The 19,880-nt window shown below is 48.7% G+C and overlaps 1 protein-coding gene across 1 annotated transcript in view; it reads left to right on the top strand.

Annotated features, from left to right (window-relative positions):
* SNX29 (sorting nexin 29) overlaps window positions 1-19,880 on the top strand; it is a 505,967-nt gene that overhangs the window by 405,206 nt on the left and 80,881 nt on the right. The window contains exon 19 of the mRNA XM_078074795.1: window positions 5,718-5,858. Within this exon, the coding sequence (XP_077930921.1) occupies window positions 5,718-5,858 (141 nt within the window). The remainder of the gene's footprint in view (window positions 1-5,717; window positions 5,859-19,880) is intronic.

The following is a 19,880-nucleotide window of genomic DNA, read 5'->3' as shown; positions in this document are numbered from 1 at the left end:
CCAATAGGAAAGAAACCTCCAGATTCAAACTTCCTGTTAAAACATAGAAGAGAGGGTTTGCCCTGATTCCTGATCGCAAATATTACCCTCCTATTTTATTTTTCTTTTGCTGAGTCGAGGAGATTACACCTGAAGTGGCTTTTTTATTGCTTGTTTTAGAAGGGAACGTGCTTTTGCTGGAAGAGGTCAATTCTTGTTATTCCTCTAAGGAATTATCTTTATGGCTCAAGCAGAAGGAATGGAGGCCTATCAAACTTAATTTGGAGGGGGGAGCCCTTAAAATAAAAACTAAAATCCGAAGAGTTTTGGACGTAAGCACTTTTAATTCTTCAGTGAAATAAATGCACAATTGGGTTAAGTGTAATTCAGGGACAACTAAATTTTCAGAGAAAGTTTTCCAATTGTGGGTGCTAAAAGCATTGCTGTTGAGGATGGACCGTTGAGGTAGTTTGGCAGTTTTGATGGCATTAGGTTTGATGGCATTAGGAGGAGACATGTGAAGGCACAATTGGGGCGTGTGGTACCAAAGGGACTGTTCCAAGGACATCTGATCTGCCTAGGAAAGGGGCATATGGGACACAGAGCTATCGAGTAGGGACCTTCCTTGCCAGGTGCTATTCCCAGCTGCCAGCATGGCTGGCTTGGGATTCCTGGGACCCTGGGGAGCCTTGAGGACTACGGCACTGTGCTGTAGTGGAAAGTGCCAGGCCTTGGCATCAGGCAGACCCGAGTTCTCCCAGGCAAGTGACCTACCCTCTCTGAGCCCATGTCAGCAACTGTAGAAGGAGCAGGCTCCCCATCTGCCTTGCAGATTGAGATGGGGATGGAGGAGGAGGTGTGTGCAGTGCCTGGCACAGGACCCAACACACAGTAGGTGCTTTGTGAATGGCAAGCAGGAGCGTTGAAGAGAATTATATTTTATTGGAGTTCTGAAAAAATTTTTTACTCCCTTGGGTCTGGCAGTGGGCCACTCCACTCTTGCTGAATTTCTCATAGAGCGTCATAACTTCGACTGCCAACCGAGGAGGTTCGGATTTGACCAGCGTCCAGACAACAGCAGAAATGGAGAATGGGTGCTTTGAGAAGAGCAACTAGAGGCCTGTTGCAGTGGCCCAGGCAGAGGGGTGGGTTGTTAGGCCCTGTTGTTCAGTACTTGGACATGTGGGTGAAAGAACAGGACTGGTCAAAGGTGATCCCCAGGTCTCTGGCTCAACTCTGGTTCATTCCCTGAGAGTAAGGTCCCAAGAAGAGGGAGGAGTGGAGTTGCAGTGGAGGTCGTGGGTTCAGATGTAGACATGATGAGCTTTATCGAGTCTGGATCTGGAGCCCCTATCAGAGGTCCAAACTAGAGATACAGGTTTGACCTAAGAAGGAAGTTGGAGTCAGATGTTCGTGTAGGGGAGAGGAGCGTAGGGAGTGAGAACCTCCATCCCTGGCATGGGCAAAAGAGGAGGTGCCCACATGGAAGAGCAAGAAGGGGCCATCGGAGAAACAGGGACTCATCACTTTCATGGAAGGAAGCCATAGGCTCTTGAATGTATTATGAAGAACCGAGAGTCATAATTTACCAGTCACGTTAGAGATGCCTGTTTTTACCGTTATGTTAGAGGTTTTTAAGACGTGCATTGACATTTGCTACTTGCAGGTTACACTCGCTGCTTGTCATCGGAGATTTTACCCTCCAGGCTCTTCTTAACTCATGCAGTTTTTAAAAATGCATTAATCTACTGTTTTCCCTTCCAGTGTAGTTGCTGTGTGTTTCTGGAAGGTGTTAGGGCCTGTAAAAAGCTGAAGAAACAGCCCTCACAACGTGTACCCCCAGAATGGTCTCTCGAGAGTCCCATCTTGATGAAACTAAGGAAGTTTTATGCTCCACTTGTGCCTACCCCATCTGGACGTGACCTTCCATCCAGTTGGGTTGATGTCAACCCCGGCCCCTCCCTCCTTCCCCGGATTGATTTCCACGTCCTCTGTGTGGGGGTCTGCGTGATCCCAGGCCTAGCTGCGCTGCTCGTGTGTCCGAGTGTTCCCAGCACCGCTGTCAGTCAGTTCCATATTATAGGGGAGGAGACCCATAGTCAGAGAGGAGGCTGTGCTAAGTCTGTGCTTTACCTCAGGGGTTCCCCAAGAGGCCCGCTATCTCAGTCCATTCAGTCTGCTCTCACAAACCACGGTAGCCTGAGGGGCTTAAACACTTTATTGCTCCTAGTTTGGAGGCTGGGGAGTCCAAGATCAAGCATCAGCAGGTTTGGTGTCTGATGAGGGCCCGCTCTCTGATTCAAACACAGCATCTTTACACTGTGTCCTCACGTGGTAGAGGGGGCGAGGGAGCTCTGTGGGGTCTCTCTTACAAGGACACTAATCCCATTCATGAGGGCCCCACCCTCATGACCTCATGACCTTCCAAAGGCCCACCTCCTCACACAGTCACGTCCGGCGTTAGGATTTCAAGGTACGAATTCTAGGGGGACATAGACCTTCAGTCCCTAACGTCCACTCATCAGAATCGCTATGGAAGCTTTGGAGCACGACGGATTCCTGGGTCCCAGAGGGTTAATGCATCCCAGCCAGCGGCTGATAGTATTTGGAAAGCACTGCCCCTTTCCACACCAGATCTTGGATGTGTCCATGGGAAACTAACAGAAATGAGTACTGTGTATCTAGATCGGGGGTTGGCAACATGTTTTTTTGTAAAGGGCCAGAAAATAAATATTTTCAGCTTTGCAGGCCATATGGTCTTTGTTGGAACCACTCACTTCTGTCGTTATATTTCAGAAGCAGCTATAAACAATAGGTAAATAAATGGATGTGGCTGGATTTGGCTCATGGGCCGGAGTTTACCTCTACTGATCTAGATAATTAACCTTGTGCATGATGATCAGACAAGCAGTTGAACTTGCCATTCTCCAGGGGATACCGGATTTGTATAACAATATACTACAGGCAGATAGAGTCCCTTCAGGATGTGGCAGGTTGGAGCTGCATTCAGCCACCGGGACAAAGACCTCTAAATTCAAGATGAATTTTTTTAGAAAAAATTTTTTGAGTAGATAGTCTAGTAATTGTTGTGGTGGCTCTATAATGATATCAGAGACCCACAGGCCCTTCTGTCTTTTTCCATAATTGAGATGATCTCATGAATACAAAATGTCTGTTGGAGCTCCAGTCATCATCACATTTGTGGGAAAGAAAGAAGAAAGGAAGAAGGGTAAAAAGGCACTATTAGCTAAGTCAGATCTCTCCTAAGGGCTTCCTTAGAAGTCCCAGTGATTTTTGCTTACATCTCATTACCTGCTCTTACCTTGAGGTAGGCAGGAAAATGTAGTTAAGTTTTTGTTTTGGGTTTTTGTTGTTGTTTTGTTCCTGAACACACTGCTCTCCCCAGAAGTACTGGGGGAAAATGGAGACTGGCTGGGCAACTAGCACTTGCTGTGACCCAAGAGGACCCAAAGAATGCCCCAAATGTGCTGCATTAAAGTCCCCTGAGCTCCGTCCATTGGGTTTATTTGCTAACTGATCCATTGTGTCTCAGTTTATAGAGACTGAAAGTCTGAAGTCCCTTTTCTCCACAACTAGCCAGGTCCTTCCAGATGCTTCTAAAGTCTTATAATTGGGCTAACAGTCCCATCCGTCATCATACCACTGCTTGGACACCCCGTGCCAAGAAGCCTTTTGAGCTAAACCTTTTTTTCTTGGCAGCTTTTTTTCCCTTTGGAAATCTGCCTTCCTCTACTTTGTATCTGCTGGAAGTCTGCTTCCTGGGGTCATCCAGAAAACGTCAACTTGGTCTTTCCTCTGAGATCTTTGCCCCCTCCACCTTGAGGCTCAGATTGTTACCCTTCACTGTCTTCCTTGTAATTTGGCTGCAGACCCTCTGCTCGGCCTTACAGTGTGTGAACCACTTGGGTTCTTGTTCTGAGCAGTGCATCTGGGGTGGAGCCTGAGATGCAGCCTTCCTGACATCTTCCCACGGGATGCCGATGCTGCTGGCCTGCCGACAGCCCTTTGAGGAGCACGTGATCTGGGTCTTTCTGAACGTATTTCCATTCATCTTTTAGTAGGTGGCAACCAAAACCTAACTAAGTTGGTATGGTCATTGTAGAATAGAGCAAGATTTTCAGCTCATTTATCCCAGAAGTTATCCTATACCTTTTAACAAGGTCTAAAGATGACATAGGCTTTTTTGGTGCTCTCCCACGTTATTTCCTTAGCTCAGATTTACTAAAGTCTGGAAGTCTTTGTCCCACAGGCTACCCCTGTGCCGTATTTCCCCATCTTTTACTTATGGGGTTGGTTTTTCAGATTTTATTGTAAAACCTGACACTGATCTTTTTGAATTTCATCAACGTTGGATTAGATTCATCCCTCAGGCCAGTTGAGATCACTTGATATCTGTCATCCAGTATATGTGTTGTCTCTCTCAGCTTGGAGGCTTCTAACTAACTTGACATGCCTCTGTTTCTCTATCTCATTCCCCTGGAAACTTTCCGTCCATTAATTGGAGTTCTTTGGTTTAAATCATCCGTCCTTCATCTTGTTGACAAGAGTATTACAGGAGACCGTGACGGTTGTCTTGCCAAAGTTCAGATATGTGATGTCTGCATTTGGGAATACTGGGTGGTTTTCATGTAGATGCAGAATTATCACTCACATCACAGATGCCTCTTTTTATTATATTAGAGGTTTTTAAGATGTGTTTTGGCATTTACTGATTACAGATTACAATAGCTATATATCATTGGGAACTTTACTCTCTGGGATATTCTTGTATATTTTTTTAAAATGCATTGATCTCTCTCCCACTTCTGTTTTCCCTTGAGATGTAATTGCTGTGTGTCCCTGGAAGGTGTTAGGGCCTGTGAAAAGCTGAAGAAACAGCCCTTAACAATGTGTACCCCCAGAATGGTCTCTCGAGAGTCCCATCTTGATTGAAACTAAGGAAGTTTTATGCTCCAGTGGTGCTTATCCCATCTGGACGTGACCTTCCATCCAGTTTGGGTTGATGTCAACCCTGGCCCCTTCCTCCCTCTCCAGACTGAGTTCCTCCTCCTCTGTGTGGTGGTCTGCGTGATCCCAGGCCTAGCTGCGCTGCTTGTATGTCCCAGTGTTCCTTGGAAGGAGGTGCTGTTAATCAGCTGCATCTTACAGATGAGGAAATGCATAGCCTGAGAGGAGGCAGACTCTCACCAGCAGTCTCTCACCGCTATAATACGCACGTGACAAAAGTATGAGCACTGTCTCTGAGATCAGCTGGACTGTTTATCTCTGCAGATACTGGGAAGTGATACACAGTGTGTTGTTCCCGTAACCTGCCTGATTTATTCTTTCAACCTCTTTGTTGACTGAGTACCACTGAAGCCCTTCCCTACTAGGCTCTGGGCATCTGGTGGCTTGGAAGATGGATGTGGCTCCCTGCTCTTTTATGAGTAGAGCATGACCAAAATCCCACCCCTTTGTAATGAGAGCTTTTTTTTTTTTTTTTAAGATTTATTTATTTATGTTAGAGAGGTGGGGGCAGAGGGAGAATGAGACAGAATCCCAAGCAGACTCCGTGCTGAGTGCAGAGCCCAGCGTGGGGCTTGATCCCACCACCCCGAGATCAGGACCTGAGCCGAAATCAAGAGTTGGACGCCCAACCGACTGAGCCCCCCAGGTGCCCCTGTAACGAGAGCTTTAAGGGAGATTTACATTTTCTTCCTCTTTCCCTTTCTTGCCAGGTCTACATCCGGATAAAAGACGATGAGTGGAATGTCTATCGGCGCTACACAGAGTTCAGGAGTTTGCACCACAAGTTACAGAGCAAGTACCCTCAAGTGAGGGGCTACAACTTCCCACCCAAAAAGGCCATTGGAAACAAGGTACTGTCACCGCGGGAGACCGGCAGCTCACGCACCAGTGCCTGATTTGCACACACATGCTTCTGTAGCCTGTGACTCAGAAGTTGGTGAATGCAAGAGAAAACAGGGACAGAGAAAACAGTCATAATTCCATCACTTAAAGACAAGCGTGTTATGTTTTGTTTGTGGGCGTCCTCTTAATTCTCTAGGGCAGGGGTCGGCAAGCACGTCCTGTTAAAGGGCCAGAGAGGAGTAATTTTTGGCTTTGTGGACCACAGCACCTTGGCTGAAAGTACTCAGTTGTGCCCTTGTAGTGTGAAAGCAGCCACAGCTGGTGTGGGCACAGATGGACGTGGCTGTGTGTCAATAAAACTTTATCTGTAAGAATAGGTGGCAGCTCGGTTTGGCTGATGCGTCACAGTTTGCTGACCCCTGTTCTGGGCCAAAACGATGTTTTCCGGTTTTTATCCATAGTTATGATACTTACTTGGACTCATGGATGTGGGGTTATTTCCCAGTAAAGCTTTCTCAGAGGAGCTTCCTTCTGGTATAGGGTTACTTCCCTTAGGAAGGTTGAGAATTGATAATGACCTGATTTGTTTCCAGGTATTCATCCAGGCACCCTGGAGAAGGGAGGTGCTAGCCCTCCACGAGGCTGCTGGTTGATGAGGGCTCGTTCCTCCAGCAGGTGTCTACTGAGCACCATTACAGAAGGCGGTACAAGGGGCTGGAGCCCAGGGCCCAGGAAGACAGGCCTGGGCCTGGCATGGGGCCTTGCATTGTCTGCTTCAGCCCGGTGGCATCATTTTGTCATCCCTCACATTAGCTTAGAGCAGCTGTTCTCCCTCTTGGCTGCGCTTGGAATCACATGGGGAGCTTTCAAAGCTTCTGAGACCTGTAGGCCCCCACTCCCATTAGGATTTAAGGTCTGGGGTAAGGCAGGGGCCCTGAGGGCTTTCAGATGTCTCCAGGCGGTTCCAGCATGCAGCCCAGCTGGAGAACCCCTGGCTTCGAGTCCGGTAGGAGACGGTGACAGGTGCACAATTGCAGTATATTAACTGGCTTGGCAAGGGCAGTTCGGCCAGAGGAGGTGAGGTCGTGACCCTGCTGAGGACAGGTGAGAGAGAAGCTGGGCCTTGTTGTTAGGGACCGTGGTTCTCAGAGTGTGGCCCCTGACCAGCAGTAGCAGCGTCATTACAAATACTGACTTCCAGGCCCCGTCCCTGGCCTACTGAAATACAAGCTCTGGGGCTGGCGGCCCAGAAATCTGGGTTTTGATCTGTGTGGTGCTGATGCACGAGCAAGCATGAGGACCGTGGTGCTCTCACATTGACAGAGCCGTGTGGCAGCTTCCCTATGTGATGCATTTCCTAGTTTCTCTCGAGACAGAGGCACCTGGCTAGGGTCTCCTTGGATCTTTCTCGCAGAAAACCAGAGCAAGTGTGGCCGTATCCACTGCCAACACTTGGGAGTTCCACGGGGAAAACTCTTACTGACTGTTCTGTTCACATGTCCGAGTATTTCTGTGCTTAAACCAGATTAGAAACCTGATCACGTCAGGGTCTGTTAGATCTTAATTAAAACTGTTATAAAGCAGGTTTATCTGAGGCCTAGAATAAATGTGTCATTCCCTTTTTTTCTGAAGATAAGTGGAGTTCAGCCCGTAAAAACGGAAGACTGAGAAGTTCTACACTTGTTCACAGCAAGAAGGACAATAATTCTTATGAAAAGAGGGGAAAAATTATATACTGATTTAATCTAATGACTTGCAAGCTCATACAAATCTTGGGACCCATCCAGAACATCTTAAAATGTCATAAAACAAAACCCTGCCTAACCAACGTATTATCATTATAAGATAGTCTCATTTGCAGAAAGCATTACACCGAGGCAGACTTTCCATGACACCTTCTCTGGGGAACGCGGCCTGTCTGTATCTCACTAAGGGAAATTAGTACAAGGGGGAGCTGGGGATATTCCGATGGTGAGACGTCTTGTGTTGTGTTTTTGTTTCTAGCGGCTGCCATACCAAGGTGGCACCCACTGCGTGGTCTAAAAACACAAATTTATTATCTTATCAGTTGCGGCGGTTGAAAGTCCAGAATCCGTCTCCCTGGGCTAAATTCAAGTTGTTGGGAAGGGGCTTGTTCTTTTTGGAGGCTCCAGAGGGGAATCCTTTCCTTTTCTAGCTTCTGGAGGCTGCCCGCATTCCTTAGCTTGTGGCCTCCTGTGTCTTCAAAGCCAGCAACCACAGGACTCTGACCTCGCCTTCTGTCACAGAGTCCCCTCTCCTTTTGTGACTCCTCTCCCTCTTCTAAGGACCCTGGCAGTGACGGTGGGCCCACCCAATAAGCCCCAAGAATCTTCTAGCTCAGGATCCTTATCAAATCCGCAGAGTCCCTTTGGCCAAGTAAGGTGAGATACTGTCAGGTTCTGGCATTAGGCATCTTTGGGGGCCACACATTGCCACATGCTTTCTCTGCAGACCAAAGCGACTCCCTCCCCACCTTGGATCTCGAGGCAAGCCTTGGAGTTACTGCAAACTTACTTAAGACAAACCTACCCACCACCACCACCACCCAGGAGCAGGGACTGCACTGACATTCCCCTCTGAGGTGGGCCGTACCCAGCCCTGCTTCACGTTCTCCCATCCTTGTCAGTCCTGGGACTGACTCTCAGCAGCAGTGGGCTTTTGCCCCATGAAATCTGTGTCAGTAGGGTACTATCCCCCCCGCCCCCGCCCCCACCCCCATACCCAGTGCAACACCGTTTGTGAATAAAGGAGCTTGGGCATTAAAGGCACCGACTTGCTGGGTGTGGCCCAGTGATGGCCGGCTTGTACACATGCCCCCGCCTGCTGGTCCTTTACTAGATTGTCAGTCTTGCTCCCCATGGTCAGGGGTGGACCTGATAGTTTCCTCTGTTGCTCAGGAACCTGACAGCTCATGAGCAGTCATGGGGCCTCTTGTCTAGCCTGTGTGGCCTTTTGCCTTCGAATTGGCTGGTTAGCCATGACTATACTTTGATGCCCTCTCTCCCTGCACGTTTGGCTAGCTGAGACATACCCACTTCCCTTTGGCTGCCACCCAGGACAGATCTGAGGGTTTATCTGGTTTTCAAGGGCAGTTTGAGTCAGCCTGCAGGACTGCAACATCCAGCAAAGCTACTGATGAAGTCTGTTAAGAGACAAAGCCCGCACTGGCTCCAGCCAAGCCTATGGGCTCAAGGTACCTGCCTTGATACCCCGAGGACAAGTTCTCTAGTGAGTTTTTATTCTAAATCGGCCCAGAAGAGTCAACCATGTCAGCATCTTTTCCTTGATTGGGTCACTTCAAGAACGTCTCACTTGCCACTTGTACCATTAAGGTACACAGACATGACTTCTCTGTGTGGATTGAGTTACGTGGACCTTGCTACTGTAAGCCTTGCACCCATTAAGTGATTCAATCCACACTCCACAGAGCTGGATAGTATTTAAGAAAATATTAACCAGAGTCTAGTTTTTTTGAAATTGCCATATGAGTATATTTCTAGCCTGAATTTCTAGGTGTTTTCCTAACACTGTCTCCATGGTTAGTGATCTCCCAATTGTAGAATTAAAATGGCAGCTTAATCCAAGTTTTAACTTTTTAAAAAAATTATTTATTTATTTTAGAGAGAAAAAGAGAGAGAAGAGAGTGAGCGAGCAAGTGTATGAGTGATAGGGAGGGGCAGAGCGAGAGATTCTCGAGCAGACGCCTTGCTGCGCATGGAGCCCGATGTGGGGCTCAATCCCACGACCATGACCTGAGCCAAAACCAAGAGTCGGACACTGAGCCACCTGAACCACCCAGGTTCCCCCAAGTTTGAACTTCTTTTGATTGATAAAATAGCACGTTTTATAGTTTGTGGATGCAGGATTTGTCTTTAGCGAAGAATTTCTTTTGCCTTAGTATGTCATGCATGTGTTTAACTATAAATACCCAGAGCGCTCACTGGAGCTACCCTGCCTTCAGGTACCAGATCGAGCCTAAATCATGTTGAGGTAATTTCCTGAATATCAGTCCACCACTTGATGAAGTTTATTCCTTTGTAGCTGAGTCAAGCAAGCCACAGTAGTTATATATTAAAGTTACTCATTAAATTCAAAATATCACAGGCGTGGGGCTTGTTTCAAGATAGTCTTCATTAGGGTGGAGTAACAACTCCATGATCTTGGCAGCTTAAGCCAACCAAAGTGTATTTTTGGCTCATGTTTCATGTCCATTGTGGGTTGGCTGGGAGCTCTGCTCATCATAACACCAGGAGGCTAAGGACAGGGGCAAATCAGAAACTGGCTCTTAAAGCTTCTGCGCAAAGGTGATACATGTTCATTCCACTCATATTTCATTGACCAAAGCCAGTGACTCAGCCATGCATAATGCCAGGGGGCGTAATGCCAGAACTAGAATTTTTACGATCAGCTCTCATGACCCCCACAGGGGTGGCACTTGTCTTGAGCCACATTTCTGGGGATGTAAGGTGGGGTTGATAGGCGAGCACAGTCTCACCAGTTCAAGACTGGTATGCCAGGTCCTGTGGGTCTCCTTCCATAGAGTCATAGTTCAGGAGCTCCCCTCCATCCCAACCCAAGCCTGGTCCTTCCTGGTGTGGGCATCTGCACCTTTTTCCACTCTTGCCTGCCTACCCTCCAGTCCCCATGCTGCAGCCGCAGTGAGGTTTGTATGACGTAGATCAGATGGTGTTGTTGTTGATTAAAACCTCCCAGTGGCAGCCATGGCAGGTAAATTCAGAACTCTTCATGACCTTTGAGATGTCCCCCCATCTGTCCCCCACTTCCTCCCCTTCTTTATCTCCTGCCCTATCCTCCTCTACACCCAGTCACACTGACCTCCTAAGACTTCCATGCTGTTCTCACCTTGTGGCCTTTGCACCTGCTCTTCCCTCTGCCAGAACTGCCCCCCCCCCCAGCCAATCTCTGCATGGATGGCCCCTGCGGTTCAGTAGATCTCAGCTCGAATTCCACCCCTCGGGGCAGTGTTTCCAGACTGCCCTCATTAGTGCTGCCCCTTCAGTCACCCTCCCACCCATGACCCATTAGTCTGCTTTAATTGTCTCCTGGCACGGACCATCCATCCAAGTGATTGGCTTGTGACCTTGAATAGTGTTGTCTCTGCCCTGGAATGGAAGCTCAGGACAGCAGGGCCTTGGTCTGTTCACTGCTCTCTCTGCAGCTCCTAGAATAGCACCCGGAGGCCCAGAGAGACTCGTGGCCTGAATTAAGGAATAAGTGAACAGGCATTAAATGGGAAAATTTTCCTGCTATTTTCTTCTTCATGTCACTGGGTCTCGGTGCAAATTCAAAAAATCTGAATTCCCAAAGTGGGTGGAATAATTTTGAGGGTGACTTGAGGGGTCGCTCTCACTCCACTTGGAGTGAATGTGTTTTTTGCAGAATGGGCCAGAGGCCGGCAAGCCTTTGCCGACCAGGAAGGTGGCTCTCTGACAATCTGGGGGAGTTGCCTGGCAAGCTCCCCATCCAAATGGACTTTGCCAGCATGAGGGATTGGGAAAAAGACTCGTTTTTGATGATGCTCCTCCAAGTCTGCATGATTGCTCAGTGAGAAATAGATTTGAGAGGCTGTCATTTCTTCTTAGGATAATGGAGTCAGTGTCTGAAAGTTCATTTGGCATTAAGGCAAGGCAAATCGCTTTCCCTGGAGCTGCAGATAATTCAACTTGTTGGAGAAATTATGCATTAAAATCCTCATTAAAAACACATACACCAGTGTGTGCTGGAGGAACCAGCCGGTGCTCACCAAGCCACGGAAAGCACCTTGGCAGCTCGAGAGGAAGACTTAAATGCAGCCCTGGGGGCAGCAGGCCCCCAGCAGTAGGTACCTGCAGTGGTGGGAACATCGAAGCTGCTGAGTTTTTTCCAGTTAGAAATACTTCTGGAATGTAGGGGTGTCATGTTAGGTGTCAGGGGACTAAGATGGTCTAAAGTAAGGTCTCTGTCTTCACAAAGTTCATGGCCTTGTGGGGACAAAGACCAGTAAATGGGTTCTCATGGAAGAGTCCTGTGATCAAGGGGAGGGAGGGTCCCTAGTGCGCTCCAGAGGGGGCAGGGAGCAGGGCTGCCTTCTGCAGGGGGGTGAAGTGCTCAACAGGACAGCAGGATCCTGGCGATAAATCTTCCATGTGGGAAAGCAGAGTCAGGGGCTAGCCTTTCCTTCTCTGTACCCTGTGTTAGCAAGAAATTACTGCAAACCTAGCAGCTCTAAGCAGTACACATCTATTATATTACATACAGTCGAGGAGGCCAGAAGTCGACACGGGTATCACTGGCTTGAAGGCAAGGTGTTAGCAAGGGCTGCGTTTCTTTCTCGAGGCTCTCGGGGAGAATCCCTTTTCTTTTTCCAGCTTCTAGAGGCTTCCCACATCTCCTGGCTCCTCCTCTCTTCAGTGCTGCAACTCTGTGACCATCCTTGTGTGGTGGGGAAAGGTTCTCCCCTTTGAAGGAGTGGGATTAGTCTGGCCACACCACCCTGAATGTGCCGGATCTCGTTGGAAGGAGTGGGATTAGATTGGGCATGCCTGGGTAACCCAGGGTCATCTCCCCATCGGAGGACCCTTAACTGAATCACCTCTGCAGAGTCTCCTTTGCCCTGAGCACATTCACAGGGATTAGGGTGTGGAAATTGGTGGGTGGGGGGGCATGTTTCTGCCCACCTCACACCTCTCTTTCCTTGTCTGGGGTATAAGAACGATGAGTGTTACTTTACAAACGGGAAGAGGGAGGCACAGGGAGGTGACAAGGCCACCTCGCTCGGCACCATCAAGGTGACACATGGGCCCAGGCAGTCTCCAGGGATCTGCCGTGGAGTACCGTGGAGGGCGGATGAGTGTAGATGACTTAACCCTTGTCCTGTGGTGGACACTGACTCCCTTAAGTCAGTCCCTCGACCTCGGTGGTGTAGAAATCTGCCTCTCCCTCTCCTGATCCGCCGCCCTCACCCACAGCCCACCCTGACTGACTTAGGGGCCACTTGTACAGCTAGGAACTGCTGCCCTCATGGTCGATCCAGAGGCTTACATAACCTTCGCTCGTAAACCTAAACGTATGGAGGGCTAGCCCCTCGTTCATTTGCCCATTTATTCGTTTATTCATTCAACAGGACTTTGCCAACTCTGAGAATCAAACCCAGAAAGAAAAAGGTTCCTACTGCTTCACTCACTGTATGGCCTTGGGCACGTTCCTTGAACTCTTTCTGCCTCAGTTTCTCCCCTACGTCCCACTTCCCTCTGGTGTGGTCATAAGGACTTGCGGTCCTTATGGTAACCTTACCGCAGGGTAAGGGCTGTGGACGTGTTAGTGAAAGGGGCACACCAGCTGGTACTGAGGCAGAACTGGCCGACAGAAGCAGGTTGTCGGCACCGAGGGTGCATTGGACGAGCCTGACACAGGGGCCCGTCCACAGCCCTCCCAGCCTGCACCTCCCCGGACAGTAATACCAACCATCGCGGGCCGCGCAAGTGCACGGCGGGGGCTTGGTATTCAGTCTTACACCGTGGGATTCTTGCCACGTCCCATACAAAATATCTTCGAGGTGGGGAAGCCGGGCGCAGAGGCTGCAAGCATCCTGCCCAAGGTCCTGTAGCTCCCTTCAGGAACTGAGTGAGACGCCTGCTAACGCCGCCGCGCCCCTGCACCTGGGTCTGGAAGCCGCGTGAAGCCACCCCCAGGTCTGGGAGGTGGTTGTGCACCAAGGGACACGTGACGACAGATCTCTGTGGGGAGATGCAAGATCTCGGGGGTTTCTGCCCGAAGTTCTGTCATGTGGAAGAGGATCCAGAAGACTGCAAATTTGGGAGAAAAAAGAAGCTCCAGCTGAATGAAGCCATAAACTCACGCTTGTTTCTCACTTGACACTCTGCCAGCTACTGTGTAAATAGTCCTGGTACTTAATGTATTAAGCAAGAAGAGTGAAATTGGGCTCATTATACATCACACATTTGTGTTTCGCTTTAATACAGTAAAAGCCTCTAAAGATATTTTCCAGGAGAGCGGTTGCTAGAGTCATCTTGCCAGAGAAGCGGTCTCAGGAGAGAAACTTTGAGAAGCCTCAGACTTGGACTGCGTATATGCATACATAGGCAAATATGTGTATGTATTTAATAAGGGGGGCTTCCTTGGGAGTACTTCTTTGTAGTACCAAATTAAAATCCAATTAAAAAAATCAAGGTCATTTTATGAACAAATAATCCAGAGCCAGCAACAAGAAGTGCATTTTCTCTCTGTTCCCATCCTGCGTGTTTTCGGCAGGTGGCACGTGGAGGGGTTGCATCCAGGTGGATCATTTTGGTGACCTCGGGCCATAGACCTTGCAGGTGCCACCACCTCCAGGAAGCCTTCCCCAAACTCTTGAGTGTTAGCTGTCCCTCCTCAGGCTGCCTGATGGCAGCCTTCTCTCTCCCCACCAACCCCGTGGAATTAGAGCAGCACCCGGCCTAGGGAGTCTTGGTCTTTTCAGCGTCGCACGCGGCGCCTGGTGCACGGTGGGTGCCGCGTGAAAGGTGTTTGATGAACACAAGAACTCAAGCCACCTAAAGGCTGCTGGGAGACACCAGAGTTGTGCAGTCCCTGGTTCCCTTTCTCATCCCTTCCCTCCCTCCCTCTCACGTCTCTGGTAAGTGTTCAGAGGAAGATGGACACAGCACAGCGAATATCTGCGTGAGGCTCTGAAGAGACTTCCCATTCACCACGCCTGGTGACAGAAAGGAGTTATTTGACCCGCCTGGGATCTGGCCTTGCCAGTTCGCCAGCCAGATGCGGCGGGCTCCCTGTCCTTCGCCCATCTCAGGCTGAGCTCACGGCCTCCCATGCCGCAGCGGTGAACCCAGTGGTTTGGAAACCAACACGAATTACAAGACCCTTGACTCTCTGCTGGGCATTAAGTGTTGTCCAAAATATTTCCGGGGCTGTTAAATTACTTGTATGTCATTATTTAATCCCTCTTTCCAGCTCTGAAGGCCTTCCGATTATACTTAACCCATGTTATATCTGTTTTTTCCCCTCACATTTTTGGACAACTGATTAAAATCACAACCTAGAAGAGTACTTGTCAGCTCTTAATCTCTTCTTGAATAATTGAGAGTAATTGCTACCTCCCCCTTCAGTATTGCCATTAATATGTGAGAACTCTGTACTGCAGTCTTCATTCATCTTCAGCAAGCTAGAGAAAAAACATTTGTAGTTTTTCAAGTTGCCACCATTGATCTGCGGGGTTCCAGAATCCCTTGTGTATGGAGGAAGCGGTCCCCTTCCCCTTGACGTCCTCACAGGCCATTTGCATTTTTAGAAGGCCCACAGTACAGAGGTTAAGAGTTTGGGCTTTGGCATTGCACCGGCCTCCCTTTGGACCCTGTCTCTGGTACACATCTGCTGCGTGACCTCCGCATGTCACCCGGCCCCCATGATGCTCCATTGTCGCAGCTGTCACGTGGGTTGAGGGTGCTTGCATCATGGGATCTCGTGATAATCCATCCAGCACATCCTGAACCCTCAACTGCTAGCTTAAAAAAAAAAAATGGGTCTGCAGAGGAAGCTCGCCAATTTGGTTTCCATTCTTTTGTAATTTGTTTAACTCGGACATGGGCATGCTTGGCTCTTCTTTCTTCCCCTCTCCTCCGTCCCCTCTACATTCTCCTTGCTTTGGCGTGGTGTGTGTGTTTGTTTTCTGCCCTTTTTTTATTATTTTAAAATTTGGGTTAGAAATGCTTCTAATCTTACATGTATAGCACGATAGATTTGCACAACAGGAGTGCATCTAAGTGAACAGCACCGACAGCAGGAAATACATCATTAGCAGGACTCTAGGCCTCCTTCCATAAGTCTCCCCGCTAGGGTGGCCACCATCCTCCCTACCTGATCCATGGATTTGTTTTGCCCATTATAGGACTTTATGAGAATCAGATCATAGAGCATGGACTCCTTTGTGTCTGGCTTCTTTTTCTCCACATTACATCTGTGAGATTCAACCACGTTGTTCCAAGTAGCAGATTGTTCTAGCCTTTTTCATTGCCGTGTGGTTCTCCCATCGTATGGATCTATCACAGTTTCTCTTTTCCGTTGGTGGATGTTGGGTGGCTTCCAGCTCGGCTCACTTACACATACTGCTGTAATTAATGTCCTCTTGTGGCCATCGTTGCTGGTTTCTGTGGGTCTGTCCGTGGGAATGGAATTGCTGGATCACAGGGTGTGCATATGTTCTACTTCAGCAGAAAGTGCTGAAGAGCTTCCCAAAGTGGTCACACAGTGATGATTTCGTGAAGGTAGGGGAAAAAATACAAAGAGTAAGAGAGCAAGTACCCATATCCCCACCACCTAGAATTAACAGCTGTTCCCAGTTTGTCATATTGGCATCTAAGCTCTTAAAAATGTATTTTAAAATGTTTCAAATGTGTCCCAGAATACATGGAAAAATAGAAAGAACACACATCATCCTCATTTAATGTAGTCTTTAGAAATTAAACATGATGGGTAGTAGCTGAATCCTCTTCTTTCCCCCCAAGAGGGAACCATTCAGTGGAGTTGTATATCCTTCCTGTGTATACCTTCCTGTCCCAAAAATATATACCTTGTATTTTTCACCAATATTATCTTTTAGAGAATGATATACTCGGGGGCGTAGCGTTTCTAGTTCATTAACTTTGACTGCCATACTGCCATTCTGTTGGTGAATATTCAGTGCTGTGTTGATGTATTCTCCCTTCTGCGGGCAGTCAGACCGCTCACAGTTCTTGCCTGTGCAGACGGTGTGCGGTGAATACCCCATGCCTGTGTCCTGGCCTTGCACCTTTTGTGCTCCGTTCCTCCAGGCTGTGCTGCGATGAAGAGAACTGCTGCCTCACGGGGCCTGCTTGCCCTCTCCTGTCCTTCTGGCTCTCGAAGGGGGTGGCCCACTTGTTCTCTGCCAAACACATGGACGAGGGATTCCCATGGTGGGGCATTCTCAGCAACACTTGGCATCATTAGCCTTACAACTTCTTTATGTTTGGCTAACACGGTGTGTACAGAGGGTCACCGCATCATGGTTTCCATTCCTGTTGGCCTGATTACAGATGAGGTTGATGATCGGTTCGTGTCTTTTTGGCCCTTCAGATTTCCTCTTCCCTTTTTTGCCTGTCTGTGTTGTATGGGCTTTATTCCCCCGGAGTTTTTGTCTCACTGGTTTTTGGATCTCGTTATGTTTTCCTGATGCTAACCTTTGTGCGTTCCTTTACAAAGATGGAACTCTTGCCTCTCCCTCCAAGAAACCCCTCTAGCTGCCCTGCCTGTCCTTCCATGTGCTTCTTGTTCCCTTCACAGCCCCCCTAAGGTTTCAGCGCGTACACTAAATGCTGGCTTTCCTTGCTGGACTAGTTTTCCAGAGGAGTGAAATCCCTCATTGTACGAAACACAACAAGACGCTGGCATGGTGTCGTGGATCAGCGAAGGCCCCATCCGTGGTTATTTGCATGAGAGAACACTAGGCCCCAGCTTGTGTTCTCTAATGTAGCCCCAGAGTTCCCCCACTCCAGGGCTCCTCTCTCTGAGCTGGGGTCCCGAGGGCTTTGAGCCCTGCTTGGGAGAGCTACTCTTCCCTGCCAGTTAGTACCAACTACATTAAGCTTAGCTGCCCCTTTGGAACTTTGTCACTGTTTAATTTCTCGGCTCTTCTGCCTTTGGAGGGAAAGTGAAGTTCTTTTTTCTAATGAGTTTAGAAGCTTTTTTGAGTTAAGTGCCTGATCCTCATAAGCTCATGAAAATGGAACTGTTTTGTATTATAAAGGAGCCCTTGATAATGGCTTTTAGCTCTCCCTCGCGAGTTGGGCAGCCGCCTTCCTAGCAGCAGAAAATAAACAAGCCCTTCTTCACATCAGCACTGCCATCTTACTAAGAATAGCGGCTGTTTATTGAGTGCTAACTACATGCCAGGCGAGGTGCCAAGGACTTTGCCTGTGAGCTCATTTCATCCCCCCAGCATCCTGGTGGCTGAGGAATTATTATCCCTGCCTCACCTCCTGCCACCACTGTGCCTGTCCCCCTTTAGATCTTGAACCCTTGAGCTCTTTCTTGCCTGGGGGCTTTGCTCACACAGTTCCTTCTAGAATACTGCATCCTCCCCCTTTGCTGGGGCAGAGTCTTTCTCATCTGTCCAGCCTCAGCTTAAATTCTCCCTCCTCAGAGAACCCTTTCCCAACTGCCCAGCGTCAGTGACCCCCCCCAACTCCCACATTCTGGGCTTTCCTGGCCCCTCGTTTTTTCCCTTTATAGCATCCGCTCTAGTGATTTGTTGAAGCATGGCGGGGGAGGGGCGTTGAAGGATTTCAAGCAAGGAATGACAAGCTTTGTGTTCTGGAGACATTGCTGCCATGTGGAGGATGGCTTGATAGGGGGTAAGCAGGAAGACCCTTGCCAGGGCGTGGGCGGAATGTCTGTGCCTGGTGCCAACAGGTTTGGTTAGCGCAGTGCCATTGAATACTGTGAGAGCACCATTAGCAGACCTGGAGATGCGGGGTCTGACCAGAGACAGAGTCTTGCAGAAAAGACAGACACGTGCATAGCTGACTGTTCTCTGTGGTGTGGTGGTCCTATAATCCTGCCGTGGGCAAAGCCCCAGCCCCGAGGTGGTCAGCAGGCAGTCCACGGATCACATTCTGCCTGAGGTAAGTGTTTGAGGATGATGACAATCACAGTGACAGCAATAATAATAAACCCATGCCGGCAGCTTGGAGTCCACACACTCCCCAGCAAGGGGAGGCTGGTCTTTCTCTTCATCTCAGATTTCCTTGTGGCAACAGTGGATAGGAGCTGGATGGAAGCTGGCCCTTACATGGGGCATGTGCGCTCCAGATCACCAGCCTCCCTTGCTTCCTTCATTTCCTAGTCCCTGAAGGCTTTTGAATTTCTTACCCCTGAAGTTGAGGGTAGACTCCCTGGAGGGGATGATTTTTCATGTGAGCTTTGAAGAATTAAGTAGAGAAGAAAGGGAAGGGCATTCCAGTTAGGGGGCAAGCACCAGTGGAGGAACAGAAACATGACAAATTAGTGGGTTCAGGTGTGTGTTGGCTTCTTTATGTCCTGGTGCTCCAGCCCCTTACCTGGGCGGCATCAGGGTCTAGCAATGACTCTGGCCTCGGTTGAGGTCCAGGTGAGCAAGGCACAGCCGTAGTTGGACCCTGGGTCATGTGCTGTCTCAACACCTTGGACCTGCCCCTTCGTGTTACCTCTGGGATCTCCAGCTTTGGAGAACTGAAAAACAAGCATTCAGGGGAGTAGAGCATACTGGCAATGGCCAAGAACCTGAGGAGTCTAAGAGTTCTGATTAAAGTATAATGAGGTAAATGGAAGGCTTCATTAATTCCCAGATAAACATTCTTTTCCAGATAGACGTACCTTTATCATTATTATTTTTTAATTTCACAAATCCCTTTGGGTATTTATGATACAAGAAGTCTCAGGGCTATTCAGGCAAATGAGATGTGTTTCTTATCCTCAGGGTGTGCACAGTCTAAGGGCAATTGGCAGATCACCCCCCACCATTAGGTGTTTGTGAGAGGTTAAATCAGGGTTCTGTGGGAGCACAGGGAGGAATATATCATCTGGGATGCTTTCCCCTGCAAATGATAAAAACCAGAATCAAATTATTTTTACTCTAAAAAGAGAATTAATTGGCTTGTGTAACTGAGAAGTTTAGGTCTGACTTCACGAATGGCTGGATCCAGGAGTCAGTGACATCTTAAATTGTCATTATCTCAGCCAGTCTCTTTCTCCTTTGCTCAATTACTCTCTTGCTTATCTGTCTGCCTATCTGTTTCTCTCTCCACTTACCCTTTTTCCTGAGCTGGCTGCATTCTCAGACAGACACCCCTTTCATGGCAAAGAATGGTCACATACCTCGGCTTTCTCCCTATCACTCCTAGCAGCTCTGGCAGAAAGAACCAATCTCTTTCCCTGTAGTTCCAGTCTCCGTGCTGACACTCACTGGCCTACCTTGAGTCCTGTGCCCATCTTGGGAC

Source organism: Halichoerus grypus, chromosome 6 (genome assembly GCF_964656455.1).
Source record: "Halichoerus grypus chromosome 6, mHalGry1.hap1.1, whole genome shotgun sequence".
NCBI lineage: Eukaryota > Metazoa > Chordata > Mammalia > Carnivora > Phocidae > Halichoerus > Halichoerus grypus.
The sequence above is the reverse complement of the archived record's forward strand: the minus strand, read 5'-3'. Positions and strand labels throughout refer to the sequence as shown.